At 42.6% G+C, this 19,143-nt stretch overlaps 1 protein-coding gene and 1 non-coding gene across 4 annotated transcripts in view; both read right to left on the bottom strand.

Annotated features, from left to right (window-relative positions):
* Tnfrsf19 (TNF receptor superfamily member 19) overlaps nucleotides 1-19,143 on the bottom strand; it is an 83,769-nt gene that overhangs the window by 39,528 nt on the left and 25,098 nt on the right. For all 3 annotated transcript variants that reach the window (XM_074043728.1, XM_074043730.1, XM_074043729.1), the window contains exon 4: nucleotides 6,165-6,343. In XM_074043728.1, the coding sequence (XP_073899829.1) occupies nucleotides 6,165-6,343 (179 nt within the window). The remainder of the gene's footprint in view (nucleotides 1-6,164; nucleotides 6,344-19,143) is intronic.
* On the bottom strand, nucleotides 16,726-16,832 carry LOC141413119 (U6 spliceosomal RNA). Its single transcript, XR_012437943.1, has one exon. It is a non-coding gene; the product is annotated as a U6 spliceosomal RNA (small nuclear RNA).

The following is a 19,143-nucleotide window of genomic DNA, read 5'->3' as shown; positions in this document are numbered from 1 at the left end:
CACTCTGCCAGCCCATTTTTGTATTGGCCATTTTCGAGATAGGGTCTCTTGAACCATTTTCCTGGGTTGGCTCTGAACCTTGATCTTCCTGATCTCTGCCTCCTGAGTAGCTGAGATTACAGGTGTGAGCCACCAGTGCCCAGTGGAAATCTGATAATTTATAATTGAAGCAAAATATGTATTTGAAACTAGGTAAATTATCTCAAATGTCCAGATTCATTCAGTAATTTCTCAAACTTCTATTTTTATTTGACTATGAAAATATGTGCAAATGATATCTAGTACAGTGACTTTGTACCAGATTTTTAACAAAAATATTCATTTTGGAACTTATTAAGTAAAAATTAAAGAAAACAAAGTTGGAAGACTCACATTTCCTGCTTTTGAAGCCCATTACAAAGCTACAATAATCAAAACAGTGTGGTACTGGCATAAAGACAGATAAATAAACCAATGGAATAAAAAAGAGAACCGAGAAATAAATGCTTGTATATATGGTCAATGATTTTTGACAAGTTTGCCAAGACCAATTAATGAAGAAAGGACAATCTCATCAAGAAGTGGCACTGAGAAAATGAGATATCCATGTGGGAAAGAATGAATCTGGACTCATACCATATACAAAGTTCAACTCAAAATGAATAAAAGACCCCAGAATAAGACTGAAAAGTATAAAACTCTGAGAAGAAAACAAGGGAAAAGCTTCATGACCTTGGATTTGACAAAAAGGTTTTGCATATGACACCAAAAAGCATAGGCAACAAAGCAAAAATTGACAAATGACATTATATCCGACTTAAAAACTTCTGTGCACCAAAACTCACATTAACGAAGTGAAAAGACAACCTATGGATGCAAGAAAAGGTTTGCAAATTAGATATCTGATAAGGAGTTAATATCCAAAATATATACAGAACCCCCACAACCCAACCACAAAATCAAATAACCTGATTTAAATTTGGTGTGCACATGGCAGACTCGCTTATGGGAAGATGTTCCCAGGGAACTGCAAGTCACGGCAGTACTGAGATACTACTTCATCCTTATTAGGATGGTTACTATCAAAAACAAAGCAACAAGAAGAAATAAGAAAATAACAGATGTTGAGGAGGGTAGAGAAATTGGATTCTTGGTAGTGTTGGAGAGACTGTGAACTGGTGTGGCCACTGTGGAAAATAGTATTACAGTTTCTCAAAATACTAAAAATGTCCATGTCTGGATGTGTACCTAAAATACTTTGAGGTACGGTGTTGAAGAGCTATTTACGTATCCATGTTCATTACAGAACTATTCACAATAGTCCGGAAATAGAAGGAGCCCAAATGTCCACTGGCGAATAACTGGATAAACAATGCACACAATACATTCCACTATTCCATGTCATACAATGGAATATTCATAAGCCTTCAGAAGGAAGTTAATCCTACGGTTACCACTCCAGTGAACCTTGAGGACATTATATTATCAGAGATAAGCCAGTCACAAACAGATCCTGTAGGGTCCCATTTACATGAGGTATTTAGAATAGTCATGGTCACCTGGGCTGGTGGGAGACAAAGAGAGGAGATTGTTTGCTATGGATGTAGAGTGGAAATTTGGGAAACTGAGAAAACCTGCAGATTTGTTTTACAACAATTTAAATATACTTAACACTACTGAAATATGCACTTAAAATGTTAAATTTTATGTTATGCAATTTTGCCACAATAAAAAAATGTATATAAAGTTTTAAAATAGAGTATAAAAGATGGAACAATATAAGGGACTTTCTTTTCTAAGGTGTATGCCTTGCTAAACATTGTAACATATGTAGTGAATATTTTTTAATCCTTTCAGCCAATGGCTCGAAGGAAGAATCTAAGGACCTTGTCTAATACTGCACCAAGGGTGGCTCCTATGTCCTGTGAATCTGTATCAACCATGGTGGAACTTCCTGCAGTGCGTCAGCTTATGGATGTCTGGCTGACAGTGCTGTCTCCCTTGCTGCTCACAGCGCAGCTGTCCACAGCAATTTGAAATGGAATGAATGCTAGCTAATGACATGATGAAGTGTTAGGGTGGCCACGACCTCACCTACAGTGTCATGTCACTAGAAGGAAACCTGGGAATAGCAGAAGGACCTGGGCAAGACGAGGAAGAAGCAACCCGGGCAATAGGCAGCTCTCAGGAGCAAGGGGAGATGGGGATAGTCAGGGGGTGCAGGTATGAGGGTGGAGTAATCAGTCCTTGTGAGTCCCCCTTGCCTAGTAACCAGACACCTGCTTCAGCAGGGGACTTCACACTGAGGTTGAATCTCCACCCCTCTGTTTACAAGTTGGGTGACCTCAGGCCAGTCATTTATAGACCTAAGGATTAGTTTCCTCCTTCATAAGAGCGGATGACACTAATTTCTACTTTATAGAGTGGTTTTAATGATGAATGCTCATTAAATGTTAGCTGTAATGGGTACCAACAGAAGCAAAAATCGGGGCTGGGTTCCCCAGGAGCAGGGAAGGGAAGGGAAGGTCCCTTGGTCACACTGAAAAAAAGCCACAGAAGGTTTTTGCTGGCCCCAAAAGCACCAATGTGCAATCACGGCCAATATTTATTTAGTGCTTATTATGGGCCAGGCACTGTGCTGGGTACTTCACTTGCATTATATTTTTAATTCCCTGCAAGTTCTTATAATTCTCAGATAACAATTTTGTAAGTGGGAAGAATGGGTGTCATTGACCTACAGTCGTGAAAGTATCTGGGAACAGGAAGACTGGCTCACTCTCATCACTCAGACTGTAGGCATCAAGGACAGATGACTTCTACATCCTCCTAGCTCCTGGGAAGGAAGTAGTAGCTGGACCCTGCAGGGACTGAGCCTCTGGGCAGCAATAGGTCTTGATTAGAGTGAGGCTGTGGCTGCAGAGGCAGGGGTGGGACTCGAAATAACAATGTCCCCTGACCTTGGCATCAGTTTCCTGGAAGCAATAAGCATTTTGCTGATTTTCTTTCTGCCTCAGTTTCCTCTCTGCAAAATGGGTTTCAACTACTTGCCATCTTCACAGAAACACAGTCAAGATGGAAGCGTAATTTTAAAATGCTCTGAAAAGACCTGGGTACAAGTCACCATAAAATTATCACCTGCCTCACTCAATACTGCTGGCTTAGAACGGATGTAACTTTAAACTAATCACATAAATAAACTGAAACATCATTCAAGTGTCTATTCATTTCTAACTTTCCCATAGCTGAGCTAACCCTGAAGAAACTGGGCTCAGATGACAACAATGGATTAAGCATGAGGAACCACGGATGGAGAGAGACCTAGGAGCCCGGCTCTCTCACACTAGGTCCCTGGGTTCTCTTTGTAGACACCCAGGAGGTGGCTCTGAAAAGGCGAATCCTTGGGTCCTGCCTCCCCACCATTCTACCAGGGGACTGCCTACCTCAGCCATTCATCCACTGGGGACCTCCTTTTTCTCCATAAAGAGGCAGACTTGCACAGACATGCTTTTATCAGAGAATTGTAGACCATGAACAACTGAGATGTGTCAAATATATCCAGGTCATGTTCCTCGATTAGGTTTGCACAAGATCAAAACTTTAGTGATGATGTGAGGGATAATTTGTCTTTTCCTTCAAAGAAATAGAATTATAGACTCAACAGGTAAATCCACTTTAAAGCAGCTTCCCATTATCCTTGCTTAACTCGTGACTTCCTGAAATATTAAATGTTAACTTGCCCTTTACCTCATCTATAGCTAATCGAGAAAGATGTGAACCCTGACTCCTACCAATAGGAGAAGGGGGCAGTGTTGCGTCCGAATAAAAACCCGAGCTTGTTTGCCAGACCTTTGTCAGTTGCACATCCTTTTGCAGAAGTAAAAATGTTTGCCTTGCTGACCGACTCCTGAGTCTTATTTCTAACAATGACAACCAGGGATATCCAGCAATATAGGCCTGAGATGATAGGCCCTTACTTTTTTTTAAATGACAGGTTTATGGAGTTAGAATTCACATACCATACAATTTGCCCATTGAAAGCATGCACTCTAGCCATTTTTAATACATTCACAGAGTAGTGTATCTATCACCACAATCAATTTTGGAACATTTTTGTCACCCCCAAAGGAAATCTGTTACCAATAACCTCAGTTTTTCCCAATGCTTCCCAATCCTCTGTCCTAAGTGATGTAATTGACTTTCTATCTCTATTGATTGGCCTGTTTTGGACATTTCACACAAAAGGAATCGCATAGTGTATAGTCTTTTGTGACTGCCTTCTTTCGGCTAGCATAAGGTTGTTTGGGCTCATTCACTTTATACTGTGTCAGAATTTTTTTCTTATTATTGTTGAGTGACATTTAATTGCTCAAATGCAGCCCATTCTGTTCACTGATTCCCACTTGGTGGATGTTTGGGTTTGTCTTTGTCTGTGTTGCTCTAATGGAATGCTAGACAGGATAATTATAAAGAACAGAAAGTTCTTTCTCACAGTTGGACACTGCAAAGTCCAAGATCAAGGTGCTGGCATCCAAGTTCTGAAGGGGGGCCTGGCTGCATCTTCATGAGGGGAGAAACTGTCTTCATGTGGCAGGAGGCAGAAAGGCTCCAAGGGAATGAACCCCTCCATCAGTCCCTTTGGGATGAATCCCACTTGTGAGGATGGGAGCCCTTGTGGCCTAATGACCACTTCAAAGCCTCACATTGGTAATACCCAAATTTTGGAGGGGACACCATCTAAGATATGGCAAGATTGTCTCAGCTTTTGGTTATCATGCACAATGTTGCTGTGAACATGAGTACATGTTTTTTGTGGATGTGGACATAGACTGCTCTCTCGGTTATAACCTAAGAGTAGAATTGCTGGATTTTATGGTAACTGGAAATGGCAGACTGTTTCCAATGTGGCCATGCCATTTCACATCCTCAACAGTGCATGAGGTTTCAGTTTCTCCACATCCTTGCCAGTTCAGGACTTTGTCGGGTTAGTTTTGTCTATGGCCACTCTAGCAGGTATGGTTTTGATTTGTGCGTCCCTGATGTAAATGATGCTGGGTGTCTTTTCTTGTTCATATTGGCTATTTGTTTATATTTTTGGAGGATGTCTATTCACACCCTTTGTCCTGACTTTAAGTGGATCATTTGTATTTGTATTATTATTATTACTGACTTTTTAAGATTTCTTCACATATTTTTGACAAGAATATGGTGGGTCAGGTATGACCTTCTGCAGAGACTCAACCTTAAAAGCTGCAAATCTCAGGCGTCAAACACCAGATGCACACAACAGAGGAAAAAGTAGGTATGCTAGACTTTACCAAAATGACAAACTTTTGTGCTCTACAGGACACAAGGAAGCGAAAGGTGAGCCTGCAGATGGGAGAAACTACTGGCAAGTCATATATCAGCTAAGAGATGACTGTGTCTAGAATACGTGAAGAATTCTTATATAATAAGTTTTGACATGCCCTGGAAGGTTTTCACCATTCATACCTGCTCATCTCTCCTGTTCTACTCTTTCCTTCTCCTGTTGCTCCCTTGGCCTCTATACACCAGGTTCATGGCCACCGCAGGGCCTCTCCCTTGGTCCCTCATCAGCAGTTTCCCCCCCCCCCCCACATGCCCACCTGGCTGACAGCCTTGTCTCCTCCCAGTCTCTGCTCAGATCTCCTTTGCCTGTTGCTGTGGGCAGGCCTGATCTCCCTTCTCTCTCCGGCTTGACTTTCCTCATATTAATTATTACTTACTTACTACTTAGGCATATTTTCAAGTGCTATGAGGGTCTAGGCTCCACCTGGGCAGGGATTCTGGCTACTTTCTCCTCTGACTATCCCTAGGACTGAAAATAAGGCTGCTTGGTGACTCTGCTGAAAGGTTTAATGGAATGACTTGCATTTCTCCAGTGCTAGCAAGCATGAACACCTATGACTGCTGGAGCTTTCTTTTGCACTGGTTTGTAGGAACTCAGTAGGTTTTCATAACATTGCTCCATGGTTAACACAACTGTTCATTTGTCACTAGCATCTGTAACAACACATGGCACGGGAAAAGCAGAGACTCTAGAGGTGGATGTGGATCATTCTGCATATGTCTTCAGGTTAGTGTAAGTGTGCATTCAAGGGAACCAGAGAAATGCCTTTGAAAACATTTAACTAATAGTGCTGCAGGGAAGAAGTCGCCCAACTCACCCAGGCAAGCAATCCCCGCAGACAGCATCGCTGGTGACAGAGCAGTTGGCCTTCTGAAAGCGATTGAGCAGTGCACAGTCCAGACATGGCCTGCACTTCTGGAAGCCCCAGTCATCCTTGAACCTGTGCAGCCGGCATGGCACGCACTGCGCGTCCTCCCCGTAGCCGAAGCCACATTCCTGTGGGGATTAACAGGCAACAGTCGGCCATTCAGACTTCTCAGTAAACTCAAAGAGGGAAAGGGTGTGGGGATAAAGCGAAGACCTGGTCTAATAATTACCGAGTGTCGCCTTCTTGGACACAAAGGCGGCCCTTTCAGCAAGTTCAAATGTGTCTTCCCCAGCTAATAATCTCTCTTACTGCAACCGGCATACTTAGCCATCCACTTTATTCAAGAAGCCATGAGCCTGGGAATAAGAAAAGGTCTCCTGGACTCCCGCTGTGGCTCTATTGTTAACTCGGCCAGAACTCTGGCCGCCTCTTCTCTTCTAATTAAGCCAGTCATGTGAATGTGCCAGCCAAAGCTCAGCTGGTGACACATTCCGGCACTTATCCACTTATCAGGGCAGAAAATAAGCATATGGATATCAGGGGATAGGCTGAAAATGAGGGTAACTGAACGATTTCCCAGGCCTAGACATCTTCTTATCAGACATCTACCTATTCAGCAAGTGAATATCTTCTGAAAGTGGAAAGACTCTTACACATTTGTTAGAAGAAGGCTAATTCTTGTTCTATGGACCTAAAGGTCTAGAGCTTCCCCAGATGTGGACATCAGAACACAGCCCTGCTTTCTGGGAATGGGCAAAGCAAACAGTTCTTTGACTCACAGGTGACCGTTTCCATCAGTTCAAGAATGAATTCTATTATGCTGTATTGTGTGAGGTGGTTATGTTGCAGCCATAAAAGCAATGATGTAGTTGTGTGTTCATGATAATTTAAAAATTAAGCTCTGACACAAGATGAGCAGATAATGGTTACACACATTATCACTCCTGTGTCTGTGTGGCTGTTTCAGTCACGTTTCCCACAAAAAGCGCTGCTTGACTGTCGCTCTGTCAGAGCTGTGTGCACCTTGCAGTGGCCTTGGTTTGTGGAAGTCCAGTTTTTCTAATGATTTTGTCTACGTGCTGTGAAAAATTGAACATTTGAGGGTGTAGCATATGTCATATTACATTGGGAATCCGTGGGATTCGTGTCACAGTTTATAACTATTTGAAGATAAGTACTGGATAACCTCTTAAGAAAAATTTGCCTCCAAATTCAAGGCTTGAAAATCAGTGGAATAACTTTTAAAAAGGATCACAATTCATGTGGTTTTTTTTTTTTGAGAATTTTCAAGATGTACATTAATAATTGTGTGCAAACTGGAATATCTGTGTACTGATTCTTAGTGCAAGTAATAATATCTCAATTGTGAGAAAAAGAATAAGTCCAAACATTTATGGGAGCTTACTGTATGGTAAGAACTTTATGTACTTCATCTCAACAAGTCACACTCTTTCCCAACGAGGGAAGCACTTTCATTTTTCCCTTCACACTGGTGGGGGATAGAGCTTCAGATAAGTGACACAGCTTAAGCAAGGTGAATAGGAAGTGTTGGAACCCAGGTTTGAACCTGCACAGTTCAACTGCAGTCAAGCTTCATAGCTACTGCACAATTGGGTGTGCTGTGTACTTACACAGGTGCACCTCATGCACACAGGATGGTCTCTGACAGATCACATGCTCAGAACACTGCTTATTTGTTCTTTTTGATGGTCACTGAATAAAAACAGACTTCAGCTTAAGAGCTGCACGGACAGCACCTTTGCAGAGAGTACTGAGTGAGCCCAGCTGCAGTGGAGGCCTCAGGGCACAGATGCAAACTCTTAAAGCTTCATCTATAACCTGGATGTCTGAAGGCAGGTCCCAGCTAGCTAAAAATTCCCACTTCAATTTCTTCATTCATTTTTGTATACAAAATCAACTAAGCAGTACTTATTGGCCAAAAATTAAATCAAAACCATCACAAAGAGAAGTTCTGTCTGTGCTCAGTAAGTTGCTCAATAAAGGGCACAAGTCATCAATCTTGAGTTTTTACAATTAAGTCACTCACATTTTCAGTGAGCAATTCACTCTCTACTCTGATTATTCTGCTTGTCTTTCAAGCACACTTCTTGAACACTTGCACCACAAAGAGTGGAAAGAAAAAAGCCAACCTCTCTCATAATCCTGAGGACTGCAGCTACACAATGTTCCTAACAAATATACAGACAGGAGAGAGAAAGAGAGAGAGAGAGAGAGAGAGAGAGAGAGAGAGAGAGAGAGAGAGAGAGAGAGAGCACGAGAGACCCAAACCAAAAAAAACCATGTGATATGAAGAAGTAATTCATGAATTAGAATTCTTTAAAATTTTTCAACAGAGATGATCTCTTGGTCATTCAAGGAGTTAGGGGTGTTTTCAATTTGTAATAATTCTATAATAATTTAATGTTTGCAAAAAAGCATCCATTACTCTTGAAATCAGTCAAACAATAAGGATACACATTCAAAAGGAATTTCTTTGGACCTGTCTGGGTCTTTGTGGGAGGTCACTGGTGCTTTGTGCTTGCACTGGGGCTCTGCTCAGGAAGGATGTGGGTTTTAGCTGAGCACTTTTGTTGCTGTGAGAGCTGAGAGTGTGCAAAGGTTTTCTGTAAGCACAGAGAGAGCGTCCCACACAGTGTCAAGGCGGGATCAGAGCGCGGGCATGACACAGGGGGTGGACGCTGCACTGTTCACACACATCTTCCGTCGATGGTGCAGGCAAGAGCAGTGTGTTTCAAAATCATGCTTTGATCCAGGCAGCCCAGACTGTAAGAGCCTCATGTACAAGTTACAACACAACAAAGAAGGAAAAAAGAAAAGGAAGAGATGTAGAAGAAGGGAAAACAAAAGAAAGGGGGAAAGAGAACACAGAAAGTGTTTCTTCATTGGGAAGAAATGTGGTTTGAAATTGTTTTTCAAACCAGATCAACACAGGAGAAGAAAAGTGTCCATTTTCCCACTCAGGATGGAAAGCTTCGGGTCTCTGAGGTGACTGCCACAACGCTGCCTGAGTTCCTGGGGATCTCTCAGGCTCTACTTCATCTGTGAGATGGGGATGACACCCGCCCTATAGGGTGCTTTTGAGGACTAAATTGGAAAACACATCAACTCTAAATCAATTGCAGAGTGGGCATTCATTAAACTATTATTATTTTGGATTTGCTACAAACCAATGAGCCAACTTTCCTTAATAAAGTATAATAAAGCTCCAGTGGGTAACATGAGGGCTGTCTGACCCCAATTTTTTTTCTAGGTTACTTGAAACAAACACTTTCCATCTAATTTTTTTGTAACTGTTTTTTTTTTCTTAAGACAGGGTCTCACTATGTAGCAAAGGCTGGTTTTGAACTCTTGGTCCTTGTGCTTTAACCTCCCAAGTGTTGGGTGAAATATTTTTATCAAATTAAAAGCATTCTAAAACAAATTGCATGTTTTTAGTCAAAAAAAAAAAAACAAATTTTTAAATGACCTACAAAGTGTAACTGAACTTTGCCTCATCGAGTCACCTGCTGCACTGTGTGTCACACACCACTTCTGCCCTTTCTCCAACACCCACTTCCTCCCTCCATGGGGAAACCTGGTAAATAATCCAACTAGACAGGAACTTAAATACCCACAAGAGCTGTGAGGGCCTCACCTCCTTTGAAAGAATTCACGTTTTGGTGTGGGGGCCTCTGGGCTCACTTTTGGGTTACTGACTGTAAAGTAGGAGGCCATTTGTGCCATTACTTTCTGCCATGTAATTTTCAGTGCCGTTCACTTGTCATTGTAGTTTGTAGAATGAATTATCTCATGAAACTCTCTCCTTTTGCCCATTCTACACTGGACCAAATCATATTTAGAAAGAAAAGGCCAGGCTCCCAAAGCCTCATTTTTCGACTTCATTATCAGGATATCAACCTGCTGTGTCTAGGCTTACCTGATGTGATGGCAACAACAGTAATGTTAGCTGGGTGGGATTTAGGTGAGATAAAGCTTGCCCACAGACTATTCACAGCATAATGATATTTGTCAGGCATCTCCTCAGTTTTAATGGAGAATGCTTGTTATTGAGGGTTTTATTCTAAATATATTTTGTCTAAAGGATTCACCACTTTCAAAAACATAGTATTGGAAAGCCAGCAAATTATTATGTTTAAAGTTATAAAAACAGTCTAAGCAGTGAATGAAATGACCATACTCTGCATTGAATTAACTAGAAACCTTGGATTAACTGGAAATCCAGAGGTTGTTTCCCTGGAATCCAATTACAGTGTAGTGCTCATGGGCGCAATCACCTTTCGAGTTGATTATCATACTTCTGAAGCACTATAAACACCGAGACTCTGTAATTACTTGTAATCCAGGCTATAAAGCAAACAGCATATAAATATTAAATTACCCTCAATATAAATGTCTGCTTTGATGTTTTTATTTCATTCAGTAAAACCAGGTGGTTAAAATGCCTTGAAATCTTCTCCATTAAGTTGGATCAGTAACTACCAAACGAAAAGCAGCTGAATGGGGCAACAACCCCCGACCATCCAGCCACCACACTCCTCATTGCCTTTGAAAACCTGTGTTGCCTCTCTAGCTAGAAACCAGTTCTTTCTCTTTTTCTTTTATCACTTTGTATATTGAAAACTACTACACGTGTCAGGTTTTTAAAAATATCGAGCAATATACCTTTCTTCTCATCCCTGGTCCCTAACTTCCTACCCCCTCCACACAGACATTGGTGCCCTATTTTTGTGGTAGTGGGCAACAGACTCCCTCTGTGTGTGTATGCACATGCTTAACACACTCTTCCAGGGTGAGGTTTTCGTCTTCCCCACTAAATGCATGTTGGAGAGTGTTCCCCATCAGCCACTGGGGTGGAGCTGAACTGATCTCACTAGCAGGGCTTCCCATCACGGCACCCCTTCTCTGTGGGACAGACCAGGAATTCACATGTGCTGGCCCAATTGGTCACATGACCTAACTGTGAAAATCTTTTGGCACCCCCCTCATAACTTTCAGATAGAAAGGAGGCAATATTTCTCTAGCTCTATGACTTTCTGCAGCAGGCAGATAAGTACATGGGTAAACAAACAATGAAAGCAGTTATGTTTGGGTTTAATCTTTTGATAAAGATACTCCTTAACCAGACTTTGGACAGGCTTCCTGGGCACTTTTTTGTTGGGTGTTGTCCTCAAGAGCCCCGTTGTCCAAGAATTTTGTCAAGTGAGTTTAGCCAGAACACCCCCTCCTCTATATCTGATCGGGTCCCTCCTCCTTCACCACTTCCCAGGTGAGGCCTATCCACCCCGGCCTGCCTTAGGAAGGATCCTGTGAGGCTGGTTTTGACAGAGACCTCTCACTGCTGGTGATTCTTCTTAGTCCTTCTCCTCCACTGACCTCCTCGCTACAAACCACTCTTGCCCATGCTGTGCAGGGAGTCGACTCAGTCTATACGAAAGCCGTTCCCCTAGCACCATATTCCTGAGTGAAAGCTGCTTCCCACTGTTCTGTACAGCTCTGGGCTCTCTTTGACGGTCTCAGGTTGGGAAAGTTCTTCACCATTTCAAAGAAAGGCAGGCAAGAGAAGGGCAGGAAGTCCCTCGCTGGCCTGGCCTTCAGAGTTAGTGTGTCTCTGTGTGGAGGCCACCTACTGTTAACGGCAAGGACAGAAATGCATTGTGGCTTTTAGACACCCACCATCTTTATTTTTGAAATTAAGACCTGGTATCTTAAAAGCTTGAAGGAAATACCCAGCACTTCCTCAAATCTCTGAGAAGATCTTTTTTTTTTAATTAGTTTTTCTTTTGCGGTACTGGGGTTTGAACTCAGGCCTACACCTTGAACCAATCCACAAACCCTTTTTAGTGAAGGGTATTCTTAAGATAGGGTCTCACAAACTACTTGCCCAAGCTGGCTTTGAACCACAATCCTCCTGATCTCTGCCTCCTGAATAGTGAGGATTACAGGACTGACTCACTGGGAGCCCAGTGAGATCTTTTTATTAATAAACTTTTAGGTTAGAAAATATACACATAGATGAGATAATGATGCAAAGAAAAAAAGAAGTATTGTTAGAAGGCTTGTATGAGAAGAGAGCAGTCCTTGACACCTGGCTCCTTCCCCAAATCCTGGAACACAGCAGCCTCGTAAGAAGGAAATGAACACACGGATGAACAAATACTGTTTAAGGAACTATTTCCTAAAGACTTTTTTGTTTTTCTAAGTCCAGGGAGCAAAAATGTGCAAAGGCCACAGCAGTGGCTCCCACTCAGTCGGGCGGGAGAGTCCTCCTGGGCTGTGGATAGCTGAGTGGGTTGGGGGGGAGGCAGGTAAGTGGGGGGTGGGTCAAGCAGACTTCCTTACCAGGTTTCTCATCCAGCCTGGCTTGCTTTAACCCCAGCTGGCAGCAGCAGTAACTCTGTCACTCTGCCCAAGATTTTGAAGCCACATTTGGTGGCTGCCCAGTAGCAAAATGACTCAATGCAATTGGTCCTCAAACTCCCTTTAGGCTCTTCCTTTGGAAACCCAGCACTCAACCAAAACACAAGCTGGTCCCACCTCCACGGAGGGCGCCCAGCCCAGGCCCCAGCAAAGAGCCGCAGAGACCTTCCACGTCCAGGAATCACATTCCAGGGCCTCGGGTCGAACGCACTGTTTATTTGTACAGCCAACAAGTTATTAACTTTGGTTCTTTGAACTTTGAAAAGTTAAATGTTAAGTTCCAAACGTGGATGGGAAGGAGCTGTTTGTGGAGAAAATCAGGGCAAGCAAATGGAAATGACAAATGAGATATATGCAATTAACATTTGAATCTCATTTAATAAAACAACGCTGAAGAGCTTTTCCACCACCAAGTTTCAATGTATGAAAGTAGAGTTTTTTTAAAGAAAAATTACAAGTGAGAGCTTGTTAATATCTGTCAAATATCCCTGAGCTCCACCAGGTATAATTAAACATAAAATAAGCAACACTGTAATTAAATGGTAGAAATGAATCTTTTTTTTTAAATCCCTGCAAATTAAATTAATTTTTGGTGACTTTCTTCATACGGATGAAAACAATTTTCAGAAATTAGACACCTTTGAAAATATGAAGTTGGACACAGCCCCCGCCCCTGGAGGAAAGCGCATTGTTGTTTATGAGTTAATTTTTTCACATTAACTAAAGTCATCCCAATAATTGGTTAGAAAAGCTTACTTTGAAAACTGTGCCAGAGGCTTGAAGCCTGTTTCAAGTGGTTCATGCAAAAACTAGTCTCCTGATTTACTGCTGCGAGGCGATCCTGTTCAAAGCACACTGTTGGCATCGGTACTCTGTGAGGAGGAGGGGTGGTGGGGGCCCAAATTCTAGACAGTAGGAATTAAGAGTCTAACTTGGTTACTCTGGGAACACAGAAATGATCCCCTCCCATGTACCCCAAAGCTAGGTTTATCTTCATGCTCTGAACAGATGCCCTAAGACCAACTGATACTTGGTTATGGCTCAAAATGCCTAGCAGGTACTTCTTATGGAGCAACGTGAACCATATTTTGTAATTTTTGACTCTGAGATAGGAAAAAAATTCTCAATCATCTTTCTTAGAAACTTTGGAAAATGAAATTTTGCAGTGGAAGAGATAAGTAAGTATGGCCCCTGGGGAGAAAATCCTCCAAGCCGACTCCAAATGGCTCAGTGACCCATCATATATTTTTCCAAAACTACACGAAAGCTAATTCCTTATTAAACTGAATGACTAAATGAGGAGAGGGGACAGCTGGGGCTATGGGGAGGGAGGCTGGGAGCCAAAGAGCTAAGGCAGCAAGGCTGCTGGGAGTGTGGAGAGGAGGCTCCAGTCAAAGAAGGAGGCCAGGTCAAGGGCACCCAGGGACAGAAAGGACAGCAGAAGGGGGACTAGCGTGCAGCAACGTGTAGGTCAAAATGGTTTGAAGATCCCTCTGCCTCAAAAGTGGTCCTGTGCCAGAATTTCTGGAAGAACCTTTGTCATTCTAGAACTGTACAGTCCACTTCAGCAGCCAGAACCTCAGAGGTTCTGAAATGAAGTAAGATGAAATGTCCAGCTTCTCAGTGACACTAACTAAATGCATTCCAAGTGTTCAATAGCCACGACAGCTAGTGACTCCTCTACTGGGTGACAAACTCAGACCATGGTCACACACAGGTCTACTGGACAGCGAGTCATTAGAGCAAGATCAGAATGAGAATGTGGGGCTGGATGTAGCTCAGTGGCACGGTGTCTGCCCTGTGTGTGTGTAAGGTCCTGGGTTCCATCCCCAACTCCTCCCCTGCTTCCCCCCCACCGTTCAGCAGCAACAATGACCAAACCCTTTAACCTCTCAGCATCTGTTTCCCCATCTTATAGATGGGAGTAATCATAATTCCCATTTAAGATGCAGTGTGAGGATCGTATTATTTAATTTTCAAAGGTCACTAGATAATAGTTGGCTCATTATAATGACAGTTAGCCAGTATCACCCATTTTGGTTGCATGACATGTATTACAGTGAGTCGCTTGATAGCTATTAAGGAGTAATAATTAAAGACATATGTAAGAGATAATACATGTTGTTATAATAAGAGATGTCCTTTAGCTGGGCATGGTAGTCCATGCCTGTAATCCCAGCACTTGGCAGCCTGAGGCAGGAGAATTGAAAGTTCAAGTCTAGTCTGGGTTACATAGCAAATTTTAGGCCAAGCATTGTAAGACCTTTCTCAAAAAAAAAAAAAAAAGGAAAATAAAAGGCTGGGTGTGGTGGTACACATCTGTAATCCCAGCTTACACAGGAGGCAGAAATGTGAGGATCCAAGTTCAAGCCAGTCCAGAGCAAAAATCTGAGATCCTATCTGAAAAAACACTAACAAGCAAAAGGTTGCCTAGCAAGCTAGAGGCCCAGAGTCAAATCCCAGTTTAAAAAACCAAAACAACAACAACAAAAAAAAAGAGAGAGAGAGAAAGAGAAAGATGTTCTCTAAATGAATATCTATCCAAGTATCATAAAAGATTCAAATAAGTAATCCTTGAAAAGTGGCCCCACAAGGGAAGAGTGACAATCTCAACAGCCAATGGTACTATGGGAGGTGGACCTACTAGGCAGAAAGGAGGCCGGAGGCCCAGACCACGGCGCCAGGTGCCAGAGCACACAGTCTGCAAGAGCACGCACATTCCAGCGCCCTCCAGCACCAACGGCAGGTTTTAGATGCGGAAACCTGCAGAAAACGGAACTGAAAGCCTTCCAAAGAAAATAATAATTAGCAGCAATAAGGCCACAGGTGGGAAGTGCAAGTGTGCCTGCCTACCCAAGTTGCCTACCCAGGCAAAGAACCGCATGACCCCCGTCAGTCTTTCCCCTCTCCTGAAGGCACTCTACCACTTGAGCCACACCCCCAGCACTTTTTGCTTTTTTATTTTTTGGATAGGGTCTTGAAGGTTTTTTGTTTTGTTTTGTTTTGGGGTTTTTTCATTTGTTGGTTTTGCTGTGGACCAGCTTCAGACTGCAATCCTCTTATCTATGCTTCCATGTAGCTGGAATGACAGGCTTGTACCACCTTCCCAGATTATTTGTTGAGATAGGTCTTGCTAATGTTTTGCCCAGGCTAGCTTTGAACTACAATCCTCCTCATCTCTACCTCTCAAGTAGCTGGGATTATAGATGGGAGCTGCCATGCTGGACCTGGAGCATGCTTTTTAAAGAGACAATCTGATATTAGACAATGGAGGGCTGGGGAGGTAGCTCAGCACCTGCTGCCCAAGTGCACGTGCAAAGAAGTTATGTTTAACATAGTGAGACAACAAAATAACGAGAGAATAAAAGGCTGTCTGAGAGTGCTTATGTCTGATGAAAAAGCCCCTTGTTTTGGTAGAACTGGGGTTTGAACCCATGGCTTCACACTTGCCAAACAGGTACTCTACCGCTTAAGCCAGACCTCCAGTATACTTGCTCTGGTTATTTTTTATTATTATTATAAATTTTTATGAGGATACATTTATTATATGGGGAGGATTCACAGTGACAAAATTCCAATTAGATTTATATTGTACATTATTTACATCGCCCCATTGTCTCTCCCCTTCAACCCCTCCCCACCCCACTTAAAGCAATTGCAAGAGGTTTCTTAGTTGTTTCATATAGGCATATGAAGTCCTTTTACCATATACTGTCACCTTGATCTCCTTCCTTCACCCTACCCTCTCCCACTAGTACCTGCTCCTGTACCAATTACACAGTCCTGGTTTTGTTATTAATATTCAAGTTGATGTTCAAAGGGCTTTCTCAATGTGTGCCCACTGTGGGTGTGCTTTACTTTGCTTCATTCAACCCCTTCCATTACTCTCCCTTACCCCTTACCTCCTGTCCCCCATCTTCAACAGCTTTCAGTACACATCCTTACATTGTCTACTTTCATGTTATGCAATATTACAGATGCCCTGTCAGTTGCTTTTCCTTTCCCTCTTTCCCCGAGTTACATAGAGTAGTTCCACTGTTACAAGCATGTTCTATGTCTGAGTTTGTATATGAAAAATATGGAACGCTTCATGAATTTGCATGTCATCCTTGCCCAGGGGCCACGCTAATCTCCTCTGTATCCTTCCAACTTCAGTATATGTGCTGCCGAAGTGAGTGCTACTCTGATTATTTTGGAGACGGGGTCTCAAGAACTGTTTGCCAGGGCTGGCTTGAACTCTGATTCTCCTGATCTCAGCCTTCCAAGCAGATAGGACATTAGCCACCACCATCTGGCATACAATCCTAAATTTACAAAAAGTTCAAGCTCTTTGCCTTGATTAGCTGAGAAATTAACGAATATTTTTATTGATTTGCTGTAATCCTTTGTCTGTTGTTTTGCATCTTAGAACATATAAGCAAGGCTCAGTCACCAATTTCATTCACTATGTGCTAACAGCAAGATTAAAAGATAAAGGACTTTGTAAAATATATTACTTGTAATTTACAAAAATTCATTAATTTTTATATTAAATGTCATTGTTGTCCAAAAAGTGCCTAGGTTGATTGTCTGGTTCCCATGGGCAGATGTGTTGTGTGTCTCTCAGGGCAGCGGGGTGGCAAAGTGGGATGGGATGGGTGGCTGGCCCTCCAGGGGATGCCAAGGCCATGCGCTAACCCCACCCCATCGGCATCTGTGTGCACTAGCAGCAGGGTGAGGGTTACTGCCAGTGAAAGGAAACACTTTGGGACAACTGCTACCCAGGGAAGCATGCTCTTCTGGGTTCCATGGGGACACAAAACACAGAAGCTGTTACCAGATGGTTTCTCAGAAGATGGATTTGCTTTCATTTTACAAAGACTTCATTTAACAAAAAAATAATCTGGCTATGTAGCCCAGCCTGTCTTCCAACTTTTGATCTTCCTGACTCAGCCTCCCTAGTAGCTGGGATTACAGGTGTGTGCCACCAAGTCCACCTAAGACTCCGTTTAGAGAAGTTTTAGGTGCACAGCAAAGTTGAGAGGAAGGTACAGAACATCCCATGTATCCCCTGCCCCTCCCTGCCCCTCCACACACGGCCGCATTCATTATCAACATCTGCCCCAAAATGGTATCTTTGTTTCCATCCACAAATGCATCACTATCCCCTAAAGTCCACGTTGACCTTAGGGGGTTCAGTCTTGGTGTGCACATCTTGTGGGTTTGACAAATGTATAATGACACATATCTGTCATTACAGTGTCACACAGAGAGTTTTTCACTGCCCTAAAAAATCCTGTATTCTGTCTACTCATCCCTTCCTTCCCCTAACATTGACCAGCACTGAGGTTTTTCCTGTGTCCATGGATTTGCCTGTTACAGAATGTCATGCAGTTCATATCCTGCAGTCTGGGTGTTTTCAGATCTCACTACTTTTCCTGGCTTGCTGGTCCATTTCTTTTTTGAGTGCAGAATAATATTCCATTGCCTGGATGCCTAGGCTAGCTAATGCAGTCACCCACTAAAGGCCACCTGCAGTGCTTACAAGTGTTGGTAATTATGAATTATGAATAAAGCTGCTACGAACACCCATTGCAGATTTTGTGTAGACACGTTTTCAACTCCTTTGGGTAAATGCTATGCAGCACAATTGCTGGATTGAATGGTAGGAGCATGTTTGGTTTTGTAAGAAACCACTGAACGGTCTTGCACAGTAGCTGGGACCCTTTTCATTCCTCCCAGCAGTGCAGGAGTTCCGGTGGCTCCACATCCCTGCCGCATTTGGTGCTGTTGTGCTCTGGAGCTTGGCCATTCTGATGGTGTGGCCAATAGGATCTGACTGTTGCTTTGATTAGCATTTCCCTGGTGGCATATAGTGAGGACCATCTTTTCATATGATTACTTGCCATTCTTATATATTCTTTGGTGAGGCATCTGTTAAGGTCTTTGACCCATTTTTAAACCAGGGTCCTTATTTTCTTATTGCTGAGTTGTAAGAGTTCTCTGCATATTTTGGATAATAATCTTTGTCAATATGATTTTTAAAAAAATTTTTTTGACTTGTCTTCTCTCTCTCTCGTTCTCTCTCTGGGTTTGAACTCTGGGCCTCGAGCTTGCTAGGTGGGCACTCTAGTGCTTGAGCCACAGTCCCAGTTTTTGCATTCTCTTGACAGTGTCTTTTCTCAGTGTCAAAAAATTTAATTTTAGTGATGTCCGGGTCATCAGTTATGATTTTCATGGTCTGTGTCTTTGGTAACACATCTAAGAAGCCATCACTAAGAGTAAGGACATCTAGATTTTCTCCTCTGTTATCTTCTGGAAATTTTATAGCTTTTCTTTATATGTCTAGGTTTGTGATCTGTGAGTTAACTTTTGTGAAGTGTGTGAAGGGTGAGTTAATTTTTGTGAAGGGTGTGATCTGTGAGTTAATTTTTTTCTGGAATCATGTTTTTTGTTTTTTTTCTTTTTTTGCATGTGGGTGTCTAGTTGTTTCAGCATTATTTGCTGGAAA

This window comes from Castor canadensis, chromosome 10, assembly GCF_047511655.1.
Source record: "Castor canadensis chromosome 10, mCasCan1.hap1v2, whole genome shotgun sequence".
NCBI classification, from domain to species: Eukaryota; Metazoa; Chordata; class Mammalia; order Rodentia; family Castoridae; genus Castor; species Castor canadensis.
This window is presented reverse-complemented; position numbering and strand designations above follow the sequence as displayed.